This window comes from Rhyacophila brunnea, unplaced genomic scaffold (assembly GCF_057557595.1).
Source record: "Rhyacophila brunnea isolate RB1 unplaced genomic scaffold, BYU_Rbru_1.0 scaffold_22, whole genome shotgun sequence".
NCBI classification, from domain to species: Eukaryota; Metazoa; Arthropoda; class Insecta; order Trichoptera; family Rhyacophilidae; genus Rhyacophila; species Rhyacophila brunnea.
In genome coordinates this window covers 14048319-14075602 of record NW_028232882.1, presented here as the reverse complement: position 1 = coordinate 14075602, position 27284 = coordinate 14048319, and the positions used below count along the sequence as shown (strand labels likewise).

At 35.4% G+C, this 27284-nt stretch overlaps 1 protein-coding gene across 2 annotated transcripts; it reads right to left on the bottom strand.

The window, feature by feature from the left end:
• Nucleotides 1-656: 656 nt before the first annotated feature.
• Nucleotides 657-26982, bottom strand: PGAP1 (GPI inositol-deacylase). Of its 2 annotated transcripts, XM_085949584.1 has the most exons (19): nucleotides 26802-26982; nucleotides 26118-26209; nucleotides 23889-24022; nucleotides 21927-22087; nucleotides 17258-17554; nucleotides 16385-16555; nucleotides 15234-15352; nucleotides 13797-13931; nucleotides 12796-12946; nucleotides 12029-12297; nucleotides 11031-11150; nucleotides 9952-10176; nucleotides 9620-9802; nucleotides 8560-8707; nucleotides 7728-8191; nucleotides 7287-7388; nucleotides 5600-6012; nucleotides 2954-3052; nucleotides 657-1396 (listed from the first exon to the last, which is right to left on the bottom strand). In XM_085949584.1, the coding sequence occupies exons 1-17, from the start codon at nucleotides 26937-26939 to the stop codon at nucleotides 5676-5678; spliced, it is 3246 nt and encodes a 1081-aa protein (XP_085805710.1). In that variant the 5' UTR covers nucleotides 26940-26982; the 3' UTR covers nucleotides 657-1396; nucleotides 2954-3052; nucleotides 5600-5675. The 2 variants fall into 2 exon arrangements, with proteins under 2 accessions (XP_085805710.1, XP_085805709.1); XM_085949583.1 differs by having other exon boundaries at nucleotides 657-3052.
• Nucleotides 26983-27284: the final 302 nt, after the last annotated feature.

Below are 27284 nucleotides of genomic sequence, written 5' to 3'. Positions count from 1 at the left end.
TGTTATACAAAATGACAAAGGTAAAAAGTCTATGATAGAAGTAAATGATAAAATAAAGATATACTAAATCTGGAGCTAAATATAATACTCTTCAAGATATTTAGAAGATGGAGGGACATTATTTGTTTTTTTACTCACTCAAAGACCTCATACCTACTAATCATCATCATCATCACCAGGGGTGCGACAACCCGGTTTGGGTCTCGGCCTCCTCCAACAGCTCCTTCCACCTGTCCCTATCCAGTGTGGCCGCTTTCCAATTCGGTACCCCCAGAATACGGCAGTCACTGGCAGCTCCATCCAACCAGCCAATCTTTGGCCTGCCTCTTCTTCTACGCCTTATTGGATTGCTGGACATCACTCTCTTTGCCGGTTCATTGTCATTCATACGGTGCACATGACCTAGCCATTGCAGTCTCCCAATCTTAATTGATTGAACTGAGCTGCAATCTTCGTACGGCTCATACCTACTAAAATGATCATTATTTTGACAAAAATTAAATAAAAAAAATAGATTTTATGAATTCTTCATGCATCGGACTCCAACACCATAAATTGATAGCAACATCTAAGTAATTTCAACTTTAAAAAAAATCAAAATATGATTAAAAATGAACAGCGGCGCCAAGTTGGTTTAATTAAATAAAACATCAAAATATATGTCAACAATCATATTTTATTATCATTTTTTTTCCAAATAACACAATAGTAATAAACTAAGTATCTAATTTTTCTTTTTTTAAACATATCGAGGATTTTAAACAACCAATATCAATTAATAGCTATTCTACAAAATGTCAATTGTATGGGAAGTACTTATCCACATACTGATTCCTGTTTTTTTTAAAGTGATAAGTCCTCGATATTATGGATAAAAAAAATATATGCAAAATCACAATATAAAAATAAAAGCCACATTGTTAACTGCGAATCACAGCACTCTCGATAAACCAGGTTGGGTGGAAAATGTAATTACACACCCAAATAATCTGCAAAACAAAAGCTATCACGCATCAACAATACATCATTTGTACTGATTCAGCAATTCTAAACGTAATAAATGAACTGGGATGTATATAAGTAATATGTAAAACTCAATTATGTATAATCATAATAAACAAGAATCTACATACTGTATGAAATTACGATCATATGTATTTTTAATTGGAGGTTATATCCACGGGATATTTATAATTCGGTTAGTAGAGATCTTGATTTTGTTTATTAATTTTATGTTAGTAGGGATGGACACACTGTTGACATGAAATATATTTTGATAATATAAAATAATAATACAAAACGGCTATCCTTTCTGGTAACACAGTAATTCATTAATTTTATCACAAGCATGATTTAGGTTGTGTAAAGCTTTTTTGAACTATCCGACGCTATGTACCTATAAACATAAACCAATCAATGATTTAATTATATTATAAGTAATATACGCCAGTGGCGAAGGGTGGAGATCGGACTTGAATAATGCACACTAAACTTTGTCAGTCATACTTATTTATTTTCAGGGCATTCAGGACATTTGGGCAGGGTTTAATCAAATTTTAAAAACCATCTACAATTTGTATTCTTAGTTCAATTAAAACAAATAAGTATGACTGACAAAGTTTAGTATGCACTAATTATGCCGGATTTCCACAGCCTATCTCCACGCTTCGCCATTGATATAGGCCTACACAAAGTGGCGGTTACATTAACAGATTTTTAACAAAGAATGGTTATTTGACATTCGCCCAACCCATTAAGTTCTAATACACATTGAATTATGGGTGAGTGCAATAACATAGACTTTCAATCATATAAAAAAATATTGATTTCAGCATATTATTTGTCTTTACAATACATTGCTGTGGGATTGGTTTGTCGAATAGACCAAATGTCATAGTTCAGGAGACGAACAATTTTTTTTACTATCCTATATTTAAATACATGGGGGTATTTAAATTGTTGTTTTTACAGCCTATGAATGCTGTATTCATGCAAAGCAATTTAAAGAAAAGGACGGTTCTGGTTCATTTAGATACAAAAAATCGTTCTGCATTAAAAGGTTGATTTCGACAAAAACGGATATTCGACAAACAAATCATATAGTGACGAATAGGCGTAGAATATGACGTATAGTAATTTGAAACCACTGGTAAATGAAATCACATTTTTTTTAGATACAGTTTTCATGAAAACATCATGCAGTTTATTTTACTATGATAAATATTTAGGTTTCCGTCTGGACTAGTATAAATACTTTTTTCGCAGTATCCATGGGCTGTAAGAGGCATAGTGTGCATTTTCAACACGCACGCACGGCACACGCAACAAGCACGGTTTCGAAACCCCTTCGATTGCACGAAAAAAAATATATTTTTGTAAAGTAGAGCTTTATACAACTCACTTCAACTACTACACTATTGTTATATTTTGACAATCAAATCTGTCAAATAATTTAATCGAAATGACAAATGAATCCAATATATGGTGGGGTAGCTGCCAAAAGTTGGTAAGTCGATAATTTAGATATTTAGAGTTAACAACGGATTATGTGTCTATATATAAATATGTATAAGGTCATCCGATATATAGAACATGCAAATAAAGCACAAAGTATTAGCATTACGCCTGATTTTAGAAGGAATGTCAAACTTCAAATTGCAATTATAGGTATCTCAGCCAAAGTTGATGCGAACACGTATACGAAAGATTGTGTGTATTGGTGCATTTCCGAGGCAACGGGCATTGCACTACGTCTAAGAGAAACAGCCGTTTGTCTTGCTTACACCTACTTATTGCGCTTATAGCGAAAAGAGGACCACATGCGTATACATACGTTGATGTCGATTTAAAAATTTGAAACATCCTTTTTGTAAACAATACGTCTGTGTGAGTATTGCTTTGCCTCAACTCTTGTTAACACATCTATACTCCATAACATGATTTCCAGACTTACCAACATTTGACACGTCATTGAAAGGAATGATGATTATTACATGAAAAGTCATTACTTTAAATATATATAATTCGCACCGTGAGTGTAAAACCAAGGCATCTGCAAAAGACATATTTTGGATATATTAGGGTTTGAAGTCTTCATTTTGTTAGGAGAAATAGAGTTTCTAAAAAAAAACTATAATATTTGGTTTATATATATGTTACGCCGAATGTGCGAAATTGAATATTACATGAAATGGGCAAAATTTTGCCTAAATCATGAAAAATGCAAGCCCGTTGTCTTATTCATGAATTAGACAAAATATCTGGAGAGTGCGTGAAATCGGCAGTAATTTTTCTGTCTACTTCATGTCTTGGACAAATTAGATACTAGCGCTACGGTGGTATTTTTTGCAACTAAACTAAATGTGTGAAATGCTCGTCGATTGGTCAAAATATACGTATATTGTCTATGGTCGAAATAGGTGGTCGCGCTCCGGTGGTATTTTTTGCAACTAACCAAATTTGTGTCAAATGTCATTGATTATAATATAAAAATATACCAATCAATAACTAAAATGACGTTCATGTCCATTTACTATGCGCAAAAAAACTAGAACTATAATATGATAACGGATGAATTTTATTTAAAGGTATTTTCGCGATTTGATTCGTGCTTGGGTATCGTACATGCAATGGTCGATTGTATTGTTGACACTTGTTAGCTAACCTCAAAATGGACATTCAGTTGAATAATTCAGAATTTCAAAACCTAATCTAACCTAACCTAACCTAACCTAACCTAAGCCAACCTAACCTAATAATATTATATTATGTCCAATTATAACTAATAAAATCATCCGTATTATATTTACTTTTTCTGCTGTCATGTTGACAGTTTAAGAATTCCATGCCCTGGCGACTTCATGTACTCGGCAGAAAATTTACCTTATTCATGAATAAGGCAACAGGCTTGACTATTACATGAATTAGCCAAAATTTAGCCCATTTCATGTAATAGTCAATTTCGCACATTCGGTGTAACATATACATTATATTGCATATTCTTTCAGTTACTTCACTTTTACATTATCAAGTTCACGACTTTTGCAGTTGTTTTGCATTTAATCTCGAAATTGAAAAATTTGCAGATGCCTTGGTTTTACACTCACGGTGCGATAATCATATGTATGAATAGCGCAACATAAGACTTAGTGTGTACTTTACAGACTAGAAAGGTAATAGATATGTAACACTTAAATATTTACTTTTACAATGAAAGTATACATTATTATCTTAAATCAGTCTCGCTAAATGTAGCATGATTCACATACTTGTCTTAAACCGTGAGTGAATCATTTGAAAAGGCTGACTAGTCACAGTAAACACTACAAAATTAATAATTCGTACTGTAGACTTGTTCTGGGTCAAAATTTTGCAGAAACAATTGATTGCTTGGTTATAGTTGGGTATAAGATATTCACTCATAAAACAAATATCTCTATAGGGCCCTATGCATAGTTATTTATGTATGTAAATATCTATGCAATGTCATGGATTATTTGATCCATTTTCAGGTGCATAACGAGTGCCGCCCAAGAAATTGAAACGGCTGTCTAATCGATATGTATTGTAAGTTATCAAGGAAATATATAGTATATAGTGTTGTATTGATGACAAATTATGCAAACATCAATCAAAATGATCTATGGAATGAATAATTTGCATGGATTTTCAGTATGTAGGTACACATGATATTTGTGAATAATTCGAAGAGCGTGCTGTGATTTTAATAATCAATAAAACCAATTCTATGGACAACTGTTCACTGTCGCCATGTGTGAATTTAATCATATAAATCACTGTTAAATTATTAAAAGTTTATATGGGTTAATTATGGTAAATTCAAAAAATGGCAACACTCAATCCTAATAAGATCATATGGGCCTCCACTGTGTGGAGGTTTGTAATAACAGATTTTGTTTTTATGAGAAATGGATGTCAGCCATCTGGTTAACCTATTAGGTACATACTCTGACTCATACACAAATTGAAACACAATATATGTAGTTGCCAGACCCTGGTTTCGAAACTGGGACCCATGACGCTTAAACCGTGCGGCCATCGTGGGACTGTTAAACCGACAATGCCATGTTGTTTATTGTTTTGATTAAATTTTACGTAATATTGACATTCTGTGAATCAGGCCCATAGTCTATGTCAGGGAGATATTTGTATAGTGAGCATTTTATATCCAACTCAAAGACAAACAGAGCATTTTATATTTAACTCAAGGAAAGCAATCTTTGAATTACTTCTACATAATAATGAATAAAAACCCACTGTTACATTTACATAATTATATGGCTGATATCTTCCAGTCACAAAGAGGCCAAGTCAACTGGCTTAAATAATAATTAATTATTAACAGTTTTAACATAACAGTATTATTAAAAGATGTAAAGATGTAATTCTGATTTCATTTGAAAGATTATAGGGTTACCATATTAAAACCCTCAATAGTACAAATTAATATCATTCTGAAATGTCAAATGAACAATATTTATTATGCTAAACCCAGACAAAATTAAAATGGACGAAGAACGATGGGAATTGACAATCATTAATATTTATTAGAATAAATAAAAAATTCAATAATAATTACCTAAAGAATTAACAGTAAACAAAATTAATTGTAAATACTTCCAAAACCCGCTCCCGTCAAATTAAATAAGATTATTTCACTCAGTTTCAAACTTTTCTCTCAAGTTATTGAATCTATCCATTAATTCGGCATCTTCGTCGATTAATGAAGAAGCAACACGATGTCCAGATGTGAAATCCGGTTCCTTTTCCCCTTTGGATGTGGCGCTCGAATCGTCGAGAGGTTTTGATTCATCCTGTTGAACGGTCTCTATCTTTTCTTCGTCTTCTTCAAAGGAAAACATCTGGTGTAAAGTAATGATGGCGAAGATTACAGGCAAGATGTAATTGAGACGGTATAGAGCAAGGGGGGTGGCCATTAGTACGATCACAGCTGTCGCATACACAAGTTTACTGATGACATCGTAGAATTTTCTAAAATACAATAAATAAAACAATGATGTATACATAAAAAAAGCCAACATAAACGTGAGCCCTGAAAAGTGACGCCACTTGTTCACATCTAGATATATGTAAATAGGAAGCCACGCGTGTGTAGCGGTCGGTGGCTTCAGAAGAATATTTTGTGGTAGTGCGCAATAATTTACATTCTACAAAAAGAAGACAGAAACATTTAACTTGCTCAGATAGCGAATTAATTAATTTTTTTATTATTATTCTATTTCTTAAAAAAACTTTTAGATTGGAAAAATATTTTTCACGAATATTACCTGAATTGTACATATTATGCGGATTATTTATAATTTATCTAAAAATACTTACAAACGTAAATTTGTTTTATTGCTTTTTATTTATAAAATTGTGAAGAAATAATGTTGTATTTAGTGTATAGATATATTATATGAGTCACTTAGTCAATAAATCCGCTCTAAAGGTTTTTTTAGTTTCGAGTAGTAAATCACAATGTTTTGTGCAATACGATGATGTTGATGCTAGTGTAGTGGTGACGTTTGTATAGCGATTTAAGCGTATGCTAATAATCATGGTTTGTATCACGACGTCTGATTGGTCGGCTATGTAGAGCAGATTTAGTAACCTGTTGTTCATTCTAGAGGGGATTTGGCGACTAAATGACTATGAGATTGCTGTTTCTGATAGTTTCATATACATGATTGTGATAGTGATTTTAAAAATAACATAAATCATTCATTACGGTCTTTCCACTTCATTAATGCAATTAGTCAGCCAAATATGAGATAATCGAGGTCCAGATAAACGATATTCTACTGTATTGTCACCATATATCAAAATCGCAAGCACTTTAGAACAGTTTCATTCACTCAAACAAAATATATTACCAAGATAAACCATATAAGGGTTTGGAATATCTTAACTGAGATTTGTACATGTACAGGGTTCGAAATGACAGGAGTACATCTCCAGTTCATGAACTGTCTAAGCTAGATTTGCCATATAAAAAAAAATCTGACACATTTATTTTCATAAAATATATGTAAAAATTAGATGAATATGTTAATATTGTCGGAAAATTATCGAGCGCTTCGGTTTGTTAAATTTTTTCATTTCGAGCGCTGTATATATTTAGACCCCACTTCTAGGTAAAGTTTAATTTAACAACTTTGTACGTGAGTTGATCGAGAATGATTAAAATAAACTTTATTATGATGGTGTTCAATCAAAGATTAATAGAAAATAAAATGAACTATAGGAATAATATTATAGCATACATGTTAGGTTTGGGTACGTCCATTTGCCAAAGTAGAGCGGCACTTCCGCACATAATTATGCCAGGAATGAATGACGGATCGTTCTCCAAAACTTTGTTGTACCTGAAAAAAATCAATTCTTATTAATCAGATAATTTATTATTATGATTATGACAAGGTTATTGAATGTACAGATTTACAGAAAATATTCTGCAGAATGACAAAACCATAGACAAAATTTGTCGCTGTGACAGCATGACAGTACGCGACGTGCATAATAATGTATTTGAACCATAAGATGCGACAAAAATTTGCTGAAAGTATGTAGCAGTCTAGGTGAATATTTATGGGACAATTCGGACATGGATATATTTCACGGGTTGTAGAAGAGGTTCGTGAAAGTGTCCCATGAGGAAGTGATAAGAGGAAGATAAGTGCTGCGTATAAGAAATCTATACTCACTTGAAGTTATGTGCCCATGTTATAAGGACTGGGACATTTAGCAATGTTACTGAAATCCAAACGAAGAACATGGCAAAATGAAAATGCAGTGGACTCGTTACAAAACCACTCTTATCCTCTTTCGTCTTAGTCTCTTTGACTTCAGGCGTTGCCTCGGAGAGAGTCTGGTCAGAATCAGCTAATACTTTCACAGGTTTGTCAGCAAGAGAATCCTCCGCTGTATCACACAAAGCAGTTTTCGGTTCTTCTATTTTATCCGAAGTACAGGTTTCAGATTTTACCAATGCAGCGTTGTCAACTACCCCATCCCCTGCAGCCATTATTGAGAGATCTCCTTCTGTCTTCAAGTTCTCCTCGGTTTTACCTTTGTCCGTTTCAGGCTTGGCTCTCCTGAATTTCTTCGCTATTTTACCAATTATAAAGTAAATGATGTCTTCTAAATAGTCTTCGTACATTGTAGTCAGCTGAAAAATATTATATAGACATTAACCGCTTGCCTTCAATGGGGCTATGTTAGACTTAATGTAAAACAAATTATCATATCAGGCCGGGACACTGAATAGTGAGTTATGAAGGTAGTGTTAGTTATTGATTATAAGCAATGCAATGCGTTAACCTGTTTGTACTGAATGAAATATGGAAAAAAATCCTAACACGGCGACAAAAACATATTTTATTGTGTTTATTTCAACCTCGACTGTGAGATCTCGGTATGGTCTTTAGTCATGTTTGATATCAACAATTGAAGGGTACACGGCAAAAACAGGCTCAAATGAGATGTCTCTATAGGGTACAAATGAATGTATTTCAATAAACGTGTTTGACTTTTTACCAAGAAGAAGTAAAAAGCAGATCCGACAGCCAGAGCTGCAGCCCCGCATGAAGAAGAACAGAGGGCTAGCAGCAGAGCCCCCGCTGCACCCGGAGCCTTCCGTAATGCTCCACTTAACCAATCCCATGCTCGACCGCCTCCCGCTATCCTGAAACAAGCAAAACATATCACACTGTTTCAGTAATGTCAATATGTAATAGAGATGACCGGAGGAAAGCATTGAATGTTATGACTTGCTATATTTTTAACACTACAATAGACCACGGGGCTCAATGACAGTAGTGTAGTAGTGGCAATGAAACAATCATAGAAACACCCGAGCTATGAGAAAAGCAAATAAAGTGTGCCTTCAACTGGAATCAAACACAGACGCCCCTGATGAGAAGCCAGTGCATCAGTGGTGAAGGGTGGAGGTAGGCTGTTAAGATCTGCCATAAATAGTGCACACTAAACTTTGTCAGTCATACATATTTGTTTTCATTGAAATAAGACTACAATTTACAGATGGTGTTAGTAAGTTTTTTAAATTCAATAAACCCCTGCGAAAACCAAGCTATAATAGATAACAGTCAAAAAATACTCGTCTATCTATAAAATATCTAAAATTATGCAATTAAATCATACATAACTTTGGATATTTTATAAATAGAATAATATTTTTTATCTATTGTAGTTTAGCGTAGGCAGGGCTTAATGAATTTAAAAAAATGAACCAACAATATGTGAAATATGTATTATTAATCCAACGAAAACAATGAATTATGAATGAAAAAGTGTGCACAATTTTGACATATCGCCCAAAATATACCAAAACTATTATGGCTTGGTTTAGGCATGGTTTAATTGATTTAAAAAAACTAACAAACACCATCTGTAAATTGTAATCTTAGTTCAATAAAAACAAATACGCATGACTAACAAAGTTTAATGTGGACTATTTATGGCGGATCTTAATAGCCTACCTTTACCCTTCGCTACTGCAGTGCATTATGCATTGGACTACAAGGGTTCCTTGAACAGTACATTACATTGATGTGGAAGAAAAATATCATAAACTTGCCTGAAAAGAACCCTGTGCGTCAGTTGTCCGGAAAAGATGAGTAGGCCCCAGCAGGCAGCCCCTAGGACGTGCGCCAAGCCCAACGCCACCAGGAATAACAGCAACGGCAGCAGAAAGAAACCCTGAGACAGGTTACCGCCGATCAACAGACTCGATGTTTTGTTTTTGAAGAACGGCACACTTCTGCAATTTAATGACATTCATATTTAAGAGACCTAACTCTTAAGATAATGGCCAATTGAGGTTCACATGGTCCAATGTATGGTGATTTTCCAACAGCAATATAAATAAACCGACAATAGTATTTTCGATAGTGAAATAATAAGACTCACGCAACAACTGTGATTCCCATACGGGCGGCCATCACAATGTAGTAAGGCTTGACATGCTCTCCACACAGAGCCGAGTGGAAAGACTCGCCCCCCTCCCCTTTAGACGCCATGTTGGCAGCCCAGTGGCGTAGAACCAGTAAGACTACGGCAGCAAAGTACGCCGGTAGCGATGTCGCATAGTGCCGGGACAATTGACCCAGGGCGTCGTACGGAGACGCAGCAATGCTGAAATCATTGAAAGTAAGATATTTAAAATAATATTTAATAAAATGGTTTGAGCCAAGATGTTGAAAACAACCCTTTTCTATAGGGATGGATTTCTAAATGTATGAAAATGAAGCAAAAAAGGGATCACTGGTCTACTGATTGAGTTAGCTACAAATGACTTTGCATAGCAGGTTAATTTGAAGAGAATTTCACACTTCTATTATGATATTCTACAATACTTTGAGATTCACCCAATTAGTTAATTATTGTGTTCAATAATATCATTTTATATGAAGATATTTCCATAAGCCTTGAATAAATTCATAAAAAAAAAACAGTCTGACATTTCACGCATCTCACATTTATTATTGCTGAATTAAAGTAGACATTTGAATATAAAATTTAGCTATACCCGTAGAAAGATACTTCATTGTCAATTTTATGCAGGCAGCCAAATTGACACCGAGAAATGCGTACCGACATAGGTTATGTAAACAATGCAATAGACATCAACCTAGAACGCGAGCCGCCATTTTGTTTTTAAGACTCTTTCTATCTAGAGTTCAAACCACTGAATACACAGAATGGCGATCTGCTGTTGACAAGATTTTCTGACTAATGTGAGTCATTTAACTAATGACAGTTCATTATATAAAAAAACTTAGTATTCAGTTTGGTCCTAGCAAATAAATGTCAATGCACAAGCTTGCTGCAAACGAACCTGTAATGCAAAAAGATATTGTAGTTTATGTAATTATTATCTGCTTCACTTTCATATAATTATAAAGGTTCTATCTTCATAGAACATGGTATTTCTTCAACATCTTCGGGTTAAATACACGTTGAGAATAGTATGACTGATTATTGAGTACCTCACAGAGTAGGTGCAGAGGGGATCCAGCGTGAGATGGACCATTACCGTGCGTGTGCTGTTGTTGATTCGATCATTACTTGACATTAGCCTGATTCTCATTGGTGCCTTCATAGTCTGCCTATTGTAACAAACAAAAAAATGTGATCTGTGTTAATACGTATGTAGTAGAATGCCGAATATCCAGATGGTTTATCCAGATTTTTGAGATACATAAACACTTTAATATGTACTAACATATTGTAGTTTTTTAAAAAAAAATATATATGTATACATAATATCGAGGGTATACTGGCAGAACGCATTATTTCAGTTTTTACTATTTTTATGTTTTAAATGCCAAAATGTATACAATTTTACGCTCTACGTCCTGGTAAAACGCACAAAGGCGTATGATATAATGGTGAGAAAATAGAAACATTATTAAATCATATTGTTATTTTTTTATTCTGATAGAAAGTATGATAATGACCTAATGCGTTCTGCATATACAAAATACAGGACTTGTAACATGTCGTATATTGTGTTTGCCATAAAGGTTAGTCTTTATAATGTAGAAAAAAATGTTTTTGCGATTATCTCAGAACTTGTTTTAATGAGTTAATGCTTTCTGTCAGTATACCCTCGATATATTGTCAAAATATTATACGCACTATGGTGTTTTATGTTAGTGCGATTGCAAATCAAAATCAGCTCAAGCATTATAGACAGAGTCTTTCAGAGAAAATGCGAGGCCCAGGGCAACCGGTATTTTTGTGGAAAGTATGGAATGGAAATGTGGAATGTATGCGGGAAAGTGGAAGCAACGAGGCAGAGTATGATCAGTATTCAATCGTACCAACTAGCTGTGTACCTTCTGAACTCCGCATGGAGTCCCATCTATTCGTCATATGATAGACAGTGTGTGTGGATTAATGATTATTATTCTAATATCGGATAGTTGGTCATTAAAAATAATTTGTCTATGCCAACCTAAAAAAACTAGTATTTATTTCTTACGTGAATTGATGATAAACGTCGTGGCCTTCCGCCCAGGGCACCGCCAGACGGGCACTGGCGTGGTGCTCAGCCGGGCACCCTGGGAGGGGTTCCACTAATAGCTGGTGTGCTTGGTAAAGCATTTCCAGTCCCGACAGAGAGATGTCGTAACTTATGGCCCCTGGACTGGTTCGCTCGATCACTGTTCGCCGTACTGCATTATAGAGAGCCGGCACGTCTGCTTTTATGCTTCTCAAAGAGTTACCGTACACATCCACCGTCACACGCACCTGTAATTTCATTATCATTTATTTAATACAATCTTTAGGTTAGTTTTATTCGTTTGAGCAATACCAATGTATAATCCAATGATTTAAACCACACCAAGGTCTCTAAAGATAGCCATTTTTGCTACGCCTCCCTCTGTTTCTTTTTTATTTAATATATGTGATACTGTCAATGCATGGAATAGCATCCGTGATGGATGCGTTGTAGAGTGTCGTAAGTTTCAAGTTCAAATTCCGCATTTGGCAAAGTCTGATAGAATTATTCAAAGAGTAATAAGGTCGAGTATTGATTCAATAGGTTGTAATAATAATCATTTCTTAATAAAGTGACTAATAACCATTTTTCGTTAAAAAAATCTGTCAAGTAACCTCTTCAGGAGGCGGTCAAGATCCACATTGGATTATAAAGCCTATGGTATGTCAAGATATGATAACATAATTTAAAAAAATACTTGATAGTATTAATATTATTAAAAAATACATTGTAGTGATGATTCTTACAGGCTTGTATGTGGGAGACACTCTCAGGATAATGTGAGACCAGTGAGGGTACGAGGCGTGGAGTGCTTTCAGGTCCAGAGTCGCAATTCGCCGACGCCCGGAGCTGGAAACTGCCCAACGTCCAAACTGGGATAGATGACGACCGTTCAAGCTGAAACATGTGTTGTGACCATTGTATAATTCAACCTTGGTTATCCGGACCTTGATTATCCAGATCTCTTTTCGATCATCAGTTTCATATGATTACAAGAATAAGGCATATGATATAATGATTGAACACACATAATTTGGCTATCGGTTTTGGTATTTTAAAATAAGGTATCTGTCTTAATTAATAACTGACGTCCGGATCGTTCCAAATTTTATTTATAATGTACTTGCACTTGTTATTCAATAGCCGCGTACTGACTGAGCGAGCAGCCTCGCGAGGCTGCCTCGGGCATTTCAAAATATTAATGTTACGCGAGGCTGCCATGCGCAGCACCATTGACCATCGGCAAACTGGCAATGCTTGAATCGGCCGCGGCAATGCTCAGGCGAGGTGGTGCGTGCATTTTCCTCGGGCGAGTCGCGTACTGACTAACCGAGCATTTGCCTCGCGAGGCTTTTATGTATATTATCTATGGTGAGGCTGCTCGCTCAGTCAGTACGTGGATATTAAATAAAAGAAATAGTTTATTATACAAAAATTAGTGAATTTTTCATAAAATACTATTAAAAAGGTTTATTCTGGAAGTAAAATAGACGTTTTATTACTTTTTCGATTATCCAGATTTATTGTTATCGGGACTATCTTCATCCCTGATTACTCTGAATAATCGAGGTTCTACTGTATTAGATGCAATATTGTGATACCCTTGCGTAGGACCTGTCTTCCTTCCACAGTCTGTACATGCCTATATGGGTATACAATCTATATTATTGACATTGAACTTGTAACTTGAAGATGTCGAGACCCATTTTCTTTATTGTATTTCTACGGTAGCAGTTAAATATCTTACCAAACCCTGTATTGTCCGTGAACGTATTTGGCCTGGCATCCGAACAGCCAATCCTTGTCGTCCAGATTGACCACTTCAAAAGTGACCGTCTCATGCAGTGGCTGATCAGTCAACCGCACCATGTAATACCAAGTCCTGAAAACAACATCAACGCTATAACAATATACACAAATACTAAAGATTAACAGACCACTTACGTTTCTATTACTCTTCGTCCACGGCGCTACATCCCGGGGTGGGATTTGGCCTCCTCCACAACCGCTCTCCACTCACTCTGGTCTTTCGCCACACTCTCCAGTTACCGGGTCTTCCTATATGAAACCATTCCACTTCTACGGCGTCAGCCCATCTCCTTGGACGGCCTCTGGGTCGCTTCCGTTGGGGTAGCCACTTCGTTATGATCCTTGGCGCTCTTACTTCAGGCATTCTCTCCACATGTCCCCCGCCCATCGTAGTCTTTGGGACTGACAGTATCTTATGATTGTTTGCTGTTCAATCAGCTCTTCCAACTCGTGGTTCATTTTTATTCTGTAGTTCCCATTTTCCAACGTGGGTCCAAAGATTTTTCGGAGTATTTTGCGTTCGAAGACAGCTAATTTGTTTTCCTCGTTTTGAGTTAAGCACCAAGTCTCACAGCCATAAGTGACCACTGGCCTTATAATTGTTTTATATATTAGAAGTTTACTTCTTCGGCCTAGAATTTTTCAAGCCCACCAGTCGCTTGCAGGTATGCCAGCATTTATTCCCGGAGATAAGGCCGATTTTTATCTCCTCTGCTGTCTTATTTTGGTATCCGAGATACGTGAACTTGTCCACCCCTTCATATGCATGCTGTCCCATGTCTATATTCTGCAGCGTTTCTACTATTGGGTATAGTATTAAAGTAACTCTCAGATTGTACAATCATATCGAATTTAAATGTGGTAATTAATAAGTAATTATCTAGTCAGCAGTCAATGTATTAAGCATCGCACTGTATCCATTCTGCAGATCTATTCTGATGTACCTAACACTTAACTTTGAAGTCATGAAAAATTGTAATAAATATTATGCTATGATGTATTTCAAACGTTAAGTCTTAAGAGGATATGAAATTGTCAAAAATAACATTTGTTAACGCCTCTAACGGTCGCATTAATTAAATAAGCCTGCAAGCTATCTTTATTACGTAAAATATTTTCAAGAAATTTGCTGGTCACATAAAGCGAAGTGTAAAACACTGGTAACATCTCAAATGCTATTCTATCAGCTACTTTAGATAACCAGCTTGCACACAGAATGCATCCATAACACAATGTTGTTATCTTGTATTCAGAAAAGTAACAAAATGGTGTTATGGTGTTACGCAGATCAGCTGATTTTTGTTTAAGGTTTGTTTGTGATTTCTATAAATTAGATTACAATTAGGGCGTATGAGGTATTAAATTAATTACTTACTTTCTCACACCTTTCTCGTGCGTAACGGAATAAGTTCTTCTACTGTCTTCATGCCAATGAGCGTCAGGCAAAAATTCCGCTTGCATATTGTAATATGAATCGTTTAAACTGTGACCTGGCTAAAAATAAAAGGAAAATGATTAGAGTATGTCCCAGGACAGCGATGGTGACAACCACAGAACAGATGATAAATAGAATTCCTTTAGGCTATAGGTTTTGAATGCGTGAGTGTACTACGAAAATGAATCACGCATTATACAGCCCTTCTTAGGAAGAAGGCAGTAACTCGCAAAATTTGTGAAATTGAGTTATGAATGCCATCCGTTTGGTCATTTTGAAAGCTATATATTCTGTTCACTTTAAAATCAGTATTATCACTAAAATACCGTTAAAATCCTTAGTAAAAAAATAGACATCTTCTAAAATAATACATTTTTTTTTGCAAAAGGGCAGTAATTGCACATATTAATTGCAGTTACTGCTTGTTTATTATTAATTTTTTTGTATTTTAACTTCCTACTAATAAAAATTACAACCATTTTTTATTAATTCACAGTACTAAAGTTTGAGAAAAAACACATTATGTCATTTATCTCGGAAGTGTGTGAGAGTCAGTTACTGCCTTCTTCCTAAGAAGGGCAGTATAGACGTGCAATAGTGTGTGTAATACACCAATATTAAATGAGCGTCAATGCATAAACCAAGATACAGTATACGACGTATGACGTATTCTTGACACGTATTTCAATTTATCCTGTATTCTTCCTTATTCGAGATAGGTTGCCTGCTTCTCCTTACCTGTTTATAGTTCCCATTATTTCAGAGTTCCCTGGACAACATCCCTATCCAACAAACTAGTTGGTTTACTGTAATGATGGTTTTATTCACAAGATTTTATGTGTTTCTTCTCAATTTATTTGCAAACATGATTTTACTTAGTTTTTTATACGATTATTGTCAAGCCTTAGAAGAGACCTTCTCGCTCGGAATAACATGCTACAAATTTCATCGACCGAATGGCCGACTGATCAAGCCAATGGTCGGACTGGCTTGCACCATAATACAAACTATGTAATCCATTAAAACTTGGTGAATTACAACCACCAAACTAATCTATATCTATAAATTATGTTATGCTCTTGTTAATTTACCTTTAAGAAATGTTTACCCATATTAATAATATGGTTTGTGTCTGCCGTCAGCTGTTTTGTGGAAGGGTCTATTATCTTGAACAACAGTCGGTTGAGTACCAACACCAATTGCTTGCACCAGACAATGCAGAGATGATCAGTGGAAAGCCAAACGCCAGGTATTGCGGTTGTCTACAAAATAAATAAATACATACATAATAACATTTTTGCACTGTGTATAGAAGGTTGGTGTTGATCTTTTTTATAACTACATACAACAGTTCAGGAGGCCCAATGACAGTAGTGTAGTAATAGAAGTGAAGCAATCATAAAAAAATAGACTTTAAAAAATCATATAAATGTATGTATGTATTGGTGACCTCACCGGATCGAACCGGGAGTTCCCGAATGAGAAGCCTGAGTTTTACGCATTGGACTACGAATAACAATTACAATTAACTTATTGTAATTGTTACAATAAGTGCTAATACTTCGATACAAACCTACCCTAGATAGCTGCAGAGGCGGCCGAAAGTAGCCTTGTGTATAGAATAGATGCGTATAAGTGTAATTGTGCTTTACCGTAAAATGATGTACATGGATTTGGCAAGATAACTTACAATAATACTACAACAATATTAATAATGTATAGAATTGACGGCTTTAGTGAATTTATAATTGTGTTGATATGTTTGCAATTTTTGTCATATACCGTGGAAAATAGTGAAGTTAAAAAATAAAATGAATCACAGCTAATTTACACACTAGCCGATAAGTCCTTTTTTTTAGATTCACTCTCGTATATTTAGGTTTTGCCTAGTAGAGTAGGTTTTCTTCAACGTATTTGGTTAAAAAAACATGCACAATCAATCGATAGATGTCATTAAAACTCACTAAAGTCTGTACATCACTGTGAGGAGACGCAGTGAGAGATGAAGCCACCATGATATCTCTCACTCCGCCTCCGATCGTGATGAGAACCTTGCTCTGCCAAATCTTTGCTATGGGCAGCAGGTTGCTCGTGTTGGTAATCTTTAAATCCCAGTGCTCGTCTATTCTTTTGTAGAAGGCGTTCATGTAGCTATCGGCGTTGATGACTGGCATCTGGTGCGGTGTCGCCAGGGTCATGATTAAATTTATAATATTTCTGTTGTGCGCGTATGTTACAAGTGATTTAGCAATAATACCGCCCTGAAAATTGAATAAAGCTTAATTAAATTTGCAGATAGACTGATCATGTCACATGAGAAGAGTACATTTTAAGTGTCTCTTAAGGCCGGTTCGGAATAGTCGAGTAATTTAGTTGAGTGGCGAGTAATTTAGTAACTAAACGTGTACGAACAGACAAATTTAGTCGATTAATTTAGTAAAATCATTTAGTCGAGTCAATCCATTTTTTTCTAATTTTTCGGTCGAGTAGCGACCCCCACCACCCCTCACTAAATACGAGGGTGGGTCAATAAGTCCTTAGAAAAGCCGACAGGTGGCGCGATTAGTACTGTAAGCGGTTTGTTTTCATGCAGCGGCACTACCGATTCAGTATGCTGCGAAGTTTCAATCAGATTGGTCGGGTTGTTGTGTGTTTCTCGTACATTTAAAAAAAAAATTTGCTTGTTTACAAAAATGGAGAAAATTGAGTTTAGAGCTGTTATTAAACATTTTAATATAAAAGGGTTAACAGCAAAGGAAATAAAAAATGAGTTGGATTTAGTTCACGGCATATCTGCTCCTTCACTTGCAACTATTTATAACTGGTTAAATGAATTTAAACGTGGTCGTACATCAACAAAGGATGAACCACGCTCAGGACGTCCTGTAGAGGTGACTACACCAGAAATGATCAATAAAATCCACGATATGGTGTTAAGTGACCGAAGATTAAAGTTGAGTGAGATAATTGAGGTTACAGGGATCTCAAAAGGTAGCGTCATTTCTATTTTACATGACAAATTGGGCATGAAAAAAGTTTCTGCAAGATGAGTGCCGCGTTTGCTCACAGTCGACAATAAACGCAATAGGGTGGTGGCCTCTAAAGCCCTGTTGTCGCTCATGCAACGCAATCCGGATGAATTTTTTCGTCGCTTTGTGACTGTAGATGACACATGGATACACCACTATACTCCCGAGACGAAAGAACAGTCAAAGCAGTGGATTGCGAAAGGCGAACCATGTCCAAAGAAGGCGAAAACCGTAAAATCAGCTGATAAGGTTATGGCTACTGTATTTTGGGATGCACGTGGAATTATTTTCGTTGACTATTTGGAAAAAGGAAAAACAATAACAGGGGATTATTATGCATTTTTATTGGACCAGCTAAAAAACGAAATTGAAGAAAAACGGCCTCATTTAAACAGGAAAAAAATCCTCTTTCATCAGGACAATGCCCGTGTTCACACATGTTTACGATCAATGGCTAAAATTGAAGAATTGAAGTTCGAATTGGTCGACCACCCACCGTATTCGCCAGATTTAGCCCCCAGTGACTTTTTCCTTTTCCCAAACTTATAAAAATGGCTAAGTGGACAACGTTTTTTTTCAAATGAAGAAGTCATCGATCGGACAAATGCTTATTTTGAGGACCTTCCGAAAACTTATTTTTCTGACGGTTTAAAAAAAATGAGAAACGTCTAACCAAGTGTATTGAGCTCCAAGGAGATTATGTTGAGAAATAAAAAAAAAATACAAAAATAAAAACTGTTTTAATGCTTTTTTCTAAGGAATTATTGACCCACCCTCGTACTAAACAAGCCACGAGACAAGTCTGAACACATTATCTTTAGTCTAGTTCATTAGTTGTCGTAGAATTTCTTCCTCCAATTTTTCTAATATAGCCATTATAAATGAAGTTATTAACATATTGATTTTTTGATCATACTAACATAATTTGAAAACACTTCGATTCAGGCACGATTCATCACCTGATGGGTGTCGTATCTTTATATAAAAAAAGATTTTTGTTATATATTTCTCAGAAGTGTTTTTAAATTATGTATGTTCAATAAAAAGAATGTTACATTCTTAAATCTTGTGAATTATTCGTAGAATAAAAAAAATAGTTAATTAGGTTCTTATTTTTGCTTTGTTACGTTATGCTCTGTTGATTTTCCCACGTCACTCACTAATGTACTGCGTTTGGACACTTTTCAGTTACTGAATCATTTAGTGGTAAATAAATCACTCGCCACTCGACTCAACTACTCGACTAATCCGAACAGGCCTTTAGAGACTTATAGGTATATAGAGAAATTAATGTAATGATGACTAACTCTAGAAAACATATTTTTGTGGATTTATTTAATCTAAATTTCTATCAAATATTTAATCAACTCATTTTTCGAAACTACTTTGGAAGAGTAGATGATAATAATTAATATATTATGTGCAGTGAAACCTTGATTTCACATTTTTGAAGGGACTGTAAAGTAATGGGAAACATATTATAGGGTTATATTTTTCAATTTTTTATTAAAAAATTATACAAATTGCTCTGGAGCATATTATGCCAATGTGTTCTATCACTTTTTCGAGAATGTTTCTTTTCTCTTGAATTCACAATGTTTTTCTTTGCTGAATCATTATTTGAATTTATACAAAAAACCAACACCACAAAACAACAAGTGACTTTATACACAAAATTCTGTATTCTTGGTCTCGGAAAACTGCGGACATATCTATTAACAGAAACGCATGTATGGAACGTTTGGAATTCTTTTCAACGATTGCCATGCATTGAATTAAATGCGTTCAAATAAATTAGATTTTTCAATTTTATGTAAATTCAAATGTAAATTGCAGAAAATAAAAATGTAAAATCGGTAATTAAATGTACTAAGGTGAAACAGGCTGCAGAAACTACGCGCAAATACCGGGAAAACGTTGATACCGGGCACATAAAATCAGGGGTCCTATTGTATGTGATATCTTGATCAATCAAATCGGTTTTGATGTGTTCGTTAATACATATGTCGTGATTGAATATTAACATATTGCAATGATCACCATTGACGACACATGGTATTGGACATCAAATATCATATTACACTGACAAAGAGACTTAGTTCAATGGATATCTCGTGAAAACACTTTCTTGTTAATGTCAGTGAAATGTAGATTCACTAGATTTGGTAGATTTTAAGATTGAACCTCTCTCGTAAAGTAGAGAACCATGATACAAGATACCAGTAGCGATGGGTGGAGGTAGGCTTTTAAGATCCGCCATAAATAGTGCATATTAAACTTTGTTAGTCATACGTTTTTGTTTTTATTGAACTCTGACTACAATTTACAGATGGTGTTGGTTAGATATTAAAAATCAATTAAACCCTGTCTAAACCAAACCTTAATAGTTTTGGTATACTGTGGACGATATGACAAAATTGCACACTTTTTCATTCGTACTTACATTTGTTTTCATTAGATTATGAATACTTATTACACTTATTGTTGGTTCATTTTTAAAAATTCATTAAGCGTCGAAACCAAACTAAAATAGATAAAAAATATTATTCCATCGATAAAATATCCAAAGTTATGTATGATTTAATTGCATAATTTTAAATATTTTATAGATAGACGATTATTTTTTGGCTATTATCTATTATGGCTTGGTTTGGCAGGGTTTAATTGAATTTTAAAAACTAACCAACAAATAAAATTGTAGTCTTATTTCAATGAAAACAAATACGTACGACAGATAAAGTTTAGCGTGCACTATTTATGGCGGATCTTAACAGCCTACCTCCACCCTTCGCCAATGATGTATTGTGATGATCACCAGTGACGGAACATGGTATTGGACATCAAATATCATATTACGCAAGTGACAAATAAACTTAGTTCAATGGGTATCTCGTTTAAACACTTTTTTATTAATGTCAGTGAAATGTAGATTTTAAGATTGAGCCTCTCTCATAAAGTAGAGAAAAATGATACATATTAGTATCTATCAACACAATCTCAAAATTGCATCATTTGCGTAAAGAACTTTTAGAGGAATTACATATTAATGGATGATGTAGGAATATGATACTAACCATGGAATGTCCGATTAGAATTATGGAGGTTGGTCTATGTATATGATACTAACCATGGAATGTCCAATTAGAATTATGGAGGTTGGTCTATGAATATGATACTAACCATGGAATGTCCGATTAGAATTATGGAGGTTGGTCTATGAATATGATACTAATCATGGAATGTCCAATTAGAATTATGGAGGTTGGTCTATGAATGTGATACTAACCATGGAATGTCCGATTAGAATTATGGAGGTTGGTCTATGAATATGATACTAACCATGGAATGTCCAATTAGAATTATGGAGGTTGGTCTATGAATATGATACTAACCATGGAATGTCCGATTAGAATTATGGAGGTTGGTCTATGAATATGATACTAACCATGGAATGTCCAATTAGAATTATGTAGGTTGGTCTATGAATATGATACTAACCATGGAATGTCCGATTAGAATTATGGAGGTTGGTCTATGAATATGATACTAACCATGGAATGTCCAATTAGAATTATGGAGGTTGGTCTATGAATATGATACTAACCATGGAATGTCCGATTAGAATTATGGAGGTTGGTCTAGGGTATCTTGAATCGTCATTCGTCTCGTACAGGTTTAATATTGCCTCAAGGCACTTTGATGAAAACTCAGTCTGTTTTGTCAACACTCCACCGAATAATCCAGATCTTTCATCATTGAAGTCCACTAAAAAATAATTCAGACTAAAAATAGCACACATACAGGGGCCAGATTTTTGAGCCTTGGGTCTAAGAGTGAGTTCCTATTTGTGACCATAAAATTTACTACATACTTACTAGTGCTGCAAAGTTATGTGCAATAATTGAGTCCCTCTCCAGAAAAGTAGCCTTATCCTGAAATCTCCATTTTTAGATAATAGTGCTTGAACACGATGCGAAACATTAAAAATCATGTAATACAAGCTATGCATCACCATCACTGACGTCGAGATTAAATAATGATTTTTGGCTGGTATGTGGACAGAAGTGGCGGAGGGGTGGAGGTAGGTTATTAAGATCCAACATAAATAGTCTACAATAAACTTTGTCAGTAATACGTATTTGTTTTGGCATAACTTTAGATATTTTATAAATACACAATTATTTTTTGACTAGTATCTATTATGGCTTAGTTTCTCAGTGTTTAATTGAATTTTTAAAAAATAACCAACACCATCTGTAAATTGTAGTCATAGTTCAATAAAAACAAATACGAATGACTGACAAAGTTTATTGTGCATTATTTATGTCGGATCTTAACAGCCTACATCCACCCTTCGCCAATGGTTAGTTATTTACCGATAGCGCTATTGCAATGACGTTCTTTTTTCAGTGGAGGGCTCAACTGTGATGCAAAACCTCGGGCAGCTTAAGGCGCAAAGTTAACAGGAGGCGGCGAGTGCGACAGCATGCGTGTTGATTTTTCAAGCTGCACTATCACTAATACCGCAAGAGCCTACTAAGAGCGAAACTACACAGGCGCCGCGTCTGCGAGACCGCTGTATTCCGACTGCGAGCGGAAGTGAGAACACACCGCTGTTGCGTACTCACTCCCACTCGCAATCGGAATACAGCAGTCTCGCGACACAGCGCGTATGCAGCGCCCGTGTGGTTTCGCTCTAAATGTTGTGAGGGGGAAGGGACGTCCGGGTTGCTCAGTTTACTATTCTATCTTTTTTGTCATTAGTAATGTCGATTTGAAATTTTCACTAATCGACTCTTCGTGGTCGGTTCCCAAATAGAAATGTAAAAAAAATATGTTGTCGATCTACTTTCTGAGATAACGAAAGGTAAACATTTCACTACTTTGATACTACAAGGTCAGTATGGTGAGCGATGTGCGCTGAGGAAGACCTCATAAATTGTTGTTTAATTTAATAAAACGCAATTTTTTTTTGTAGTACTTATTCCACTTTTAATCGGTTTCGTCCGCCTCAGAGGGACAGTTTCAACTGTTGAAAATGTCCCTCTGAGGTGGACGAAACCGGTCCTAATTTATTGATTAAAAGTGGAATAAGTACTACAAAAACAAAAATTGCGTTTTATTAAATTAAACAACAATGCAATGCAGTTCCACCATGAATTGACAGTTAACAAAATAAAAGACCTCATAAACTTCTTTTGAATTCCACCATGACACCACGCTGCGTACTGTGAGCTTTCTTACTCTGTTTCTCCATCAGCTTGATTCGGCTGTCATTATGAGTGATTCATTTGTAATCATTAATTTTAGATAAGTTCTTATTTACAGGTACACATACTTACATCTTCTTAAGCCCCGGCTAGACACTCATGCTTTGCCACAAGCTTACCTGCGCAAACCGGTTTGTGTCGGGAAGCCCGTGTGTATGGACGGGAAAACTGTAGCTCGCGCAAACCGAAAAGCGCTGTAAAACTGTTCCGTATTTTTTGCACAAACTATACCGCACAGGCAAGTCGTTGCCATCTAGCCGCCGCATTAGGATTCATTTGAATTTTAATTATCTAACCTGCAAAATAGTCGAAATGGAAAGAATGCTTAGAGGCAGGTAGCGATTTTCGGAGAGCGACAGATGCCATCGACCTCACTTGCTTGTGGCTACCGACATTGCCCGGTAAAAACAACACGGGAATCCCATCAAATCTGAAAAGATATTTCTATTTTAGCCATACATTTTATATCACAATATCCAATAAGGTTCGAATCGCTGTAATTTTAATAATGATTTTATTTCAAAATAAGTATAGTATTTTTTAGTCCTGACATATCGTTGCTATAGGATTGGTTTGTCGAATATCCGTTTTTGTCGAAATCGACCTTTTAATGCAGAATGTTTTTTAGTATCTAAATGGACCAGAACCATCCTTGTCTTTAAATTATTTTGTAATGGTAATGAATCCATCATTCGTATGCTGTAAAAATAACAATTTAAATATCTCCATGTATTTAAATATAGGATTATGAAATTTGTTTTTCGTCTCCTGAATATTTGGTCTATTGGACAAACCAATCCTACAGTGACGATATGCTGTATCGTTTCAACAGGTCATCGCCCTAGTATTGGTTTTGTGAAGCTCCATTTTTGGCGAAATTGACTTTTTAATGCAGCTCATTTTCTTTTATATAAACGCATCGAAATCGTTAAATATTTAATTTTTGATTAGAAATAGATAATTTTTTCAAAAATGTCCAAGAAACCACGGTACAAAACAATCATTCGGTATTGGTTTGTCCAATGTGTGGACCAAACGGTGCCGAGGGTTGTTTACGTGATTGGTTAACGGATCGCTTATCCTTTTCTAATATTAGTGTTGTCTAGCTTTACTGACTACGTCCTCATAAGTATTAATTTTGTGAGAATTCGAAGTGATCACTGCTAAAGTGCAGTATCTGCTCTTAAATAAATACAAATTCTTCTTAATTAAATGAGTAGTTTTGCTGGATTACTCTTTTAATATATTCTAATATGTATCTCTCACTATGTAAAATGGTTACTTACATGTAAATTGTACGTAAAACATTTCACCGTGACACAGTTCGCCGTGAGCTTACTTATCGGAAAGTGATGACCGTATACTATACGGTCTCCAATTTTATTAGATTCAATGTAAACATTAATTCAATTTTCATAGCTGATTTGGCAAAATTCATGAATTCAAGAATGAAAACCTAACCTAACCTAACAAATAATCTAGTATATTGGCTATTTTCAAAATTTCTTTGCTGTTGGATTCCTGTAAAGTGTAAACCGACAAGAACTGTGTTTTATTTAGACATGAATTTTATGTTAGTACTATACGACCCAGAGGTTTGACGGTCTTTTTAACATTTCATGGTGAAGTGTGATACGGTGAACTGCATACGTACAAGTTTCCGGACACGATTTAAAATAAATAAATATGAAAGATTTTCAAGCATTGAAATATAAGGTAATGAACTTTGTTTTTTGTCTCCTGAACATTTCATATATTGTTGCTTTGGACAAATCAATACTAGGCATAAAGACCACCAAAAAAGCGCTCGGTGCGCTCACTACTGAGTAGGCCCCCTCCCACCCGCGCATTACCCTTCACCTATGTAATAAAGGGCCCAAGAAGCACAAAATAATTATTATTATCAGCGTCTCTCATAAAAAAAGCAATAAAAATATTATTAAATTTCTCGGGGCTTGTAATTAATATTCACGATGACATCATTCTACCAGCGAAATATCGGACACGTAATAACTAAACAATGACTTCACTGTTATTAAATAATGCCTTCTCGCCCGTCTATCGACGACGCTTCCTGGAGCGTGATTTTGCTTGCCGTGTTCAATGAATGGACTACGTTGTATTTTCGTTAATTCGTATCGCTGAGAAGCTAAAAAACGATGAATCATGGGGCAGGCGGGCTCAATGCGTCGTCAAATCCAGTGTGCGCTGGCGTATTTGATTACGTTGTATTTTCGATGATTTACGCGCCACTTGTGAAATTTTGCGCGAGAGCCCCACTTGCTGCGTTAAGTGGGTTTTACGCCCTAGGGTGACGAGGTGTGTAGGGTTACTCGAATTACCCAAATCACAATTTTGTACCATTTCTTTCTATTGAGTAATTTCACCCGTTGATATGGCCTTGTATGTGTCAGGAGTAAACTACTCTATTACCATACTGTTTCTGATGCAGGAAATATCTTCAGTAATTCAAATGGAATGTCTGATTAAATCTATTTAAGTATGTTTATATAGTAAGTACTGACCTCATTTTTCGTGTTCTTTCCGTAAACCTCCCTTCACTGTAGGCATATAAACTGTACTGTGGATAATTTTCATTCTCAGGCACCTGAATTTTCTGAAAAATAGATATTATTATGTAAATACCACTAGAATTATGCCTTTTTATATGCCCTTTTCTGAAATGTGTCGATCTTTGATTGGCTGTAAAATTAAATGTGATTTCGACTTTGTAAGTAATGCCTGAGAAAAGGGAAAAGCAGTTTAATTTTTTTTAAACAGCTACCAGAGGATACGAATCCATCTCTGTGATCATGCATCAGCGCATTGAATCAAGATTGAGTGGGATTATATTTTTCAAACGGCCTGACACCACAGGCTACAAACTTGTTGCGGTGCCCAAGTAGTCCTGAAGTACCTTCTCTACAATACTGAAAAACTAATACCTATTAGTAATTATTGTGACTAAGAGAATACACAAATATTTCTATAACTATGCTGTTTCTGAATTGTACATATAAAATTTGAACCGAAATAAAAATAATGATAAATATGTAATTGGTTTAGTCGGGGTTATGTGCTGGTGCCCCCCGCCCCTTAAGTAATTGTTCAATTATTTTTAGCTCAATCCCAGTGTTTATTACAGTGTGGTGGGGCAGGTGACTTAATCGACGTGATAAGACTGAAATACATTCAAATTAAATGCTTACTACAAATTGTGGGTATTCAAACATGTATGTCATTTCGCAGGCATTTTCCTTGTCGCTCAAATATATATTGAGCAAACCAGTCATAAATAATGACAATGTAAATAAAGATAGAATTTGGAAAATACTAAAAAACGCCATGATTTTGACAGGACAGATCACTTTGACATTTTTAAATTAATAATGTGAACTTTGTGAAGTGTTATGAACAGTGTTGCCATATTTTGAAAGTGGAATTGTAGTACAGAGCCTCAAAAATTATAGTACCTATTTGGGGATAAAATATAGTACGCGTTGTCATCTGCCGAATGGCTGAGAATATTATTCACTTACCTAGACGACTTCTTAGTAGCCAACCAATCCGAGAAACAGTCTCGGTTCAGGTGGAATACAGGATAACCTTCCTACAATCTCTAGGGTGGTTAATAAATATTAAAAGATCCTGTCTGAACCCAAGCCAACAATGAGGGTTCCTGGACATCACAT

What these genes read in the sequence shown, in the direction of transcription:
- PGAP1 (XM_085949583.1), bottom strand. Translation starts at nt 26,939, where the DNA reads ATGGCGTTTTTTAGTATTTTCCAAATTCTATCTTTATTTACATTGTCA. An exon ending in TTCTAATCGGACATTCCATG is followed by an intron (nt 17,555 to 21,926) that starts GTTAGTATCATA and finishes TTCAATTTTCAG; the next exon opens with GGCGGTATTATTGCTAAATC. An exon ending in CTCTGCACCTACTCTGTGAG is followed by an intron (nt 10,177 to 11,030) that starts GTACTCAATAAT and finishes CAATGATTTCAG; the next exon opens with CATTGCTGCGTCTCCGTACG.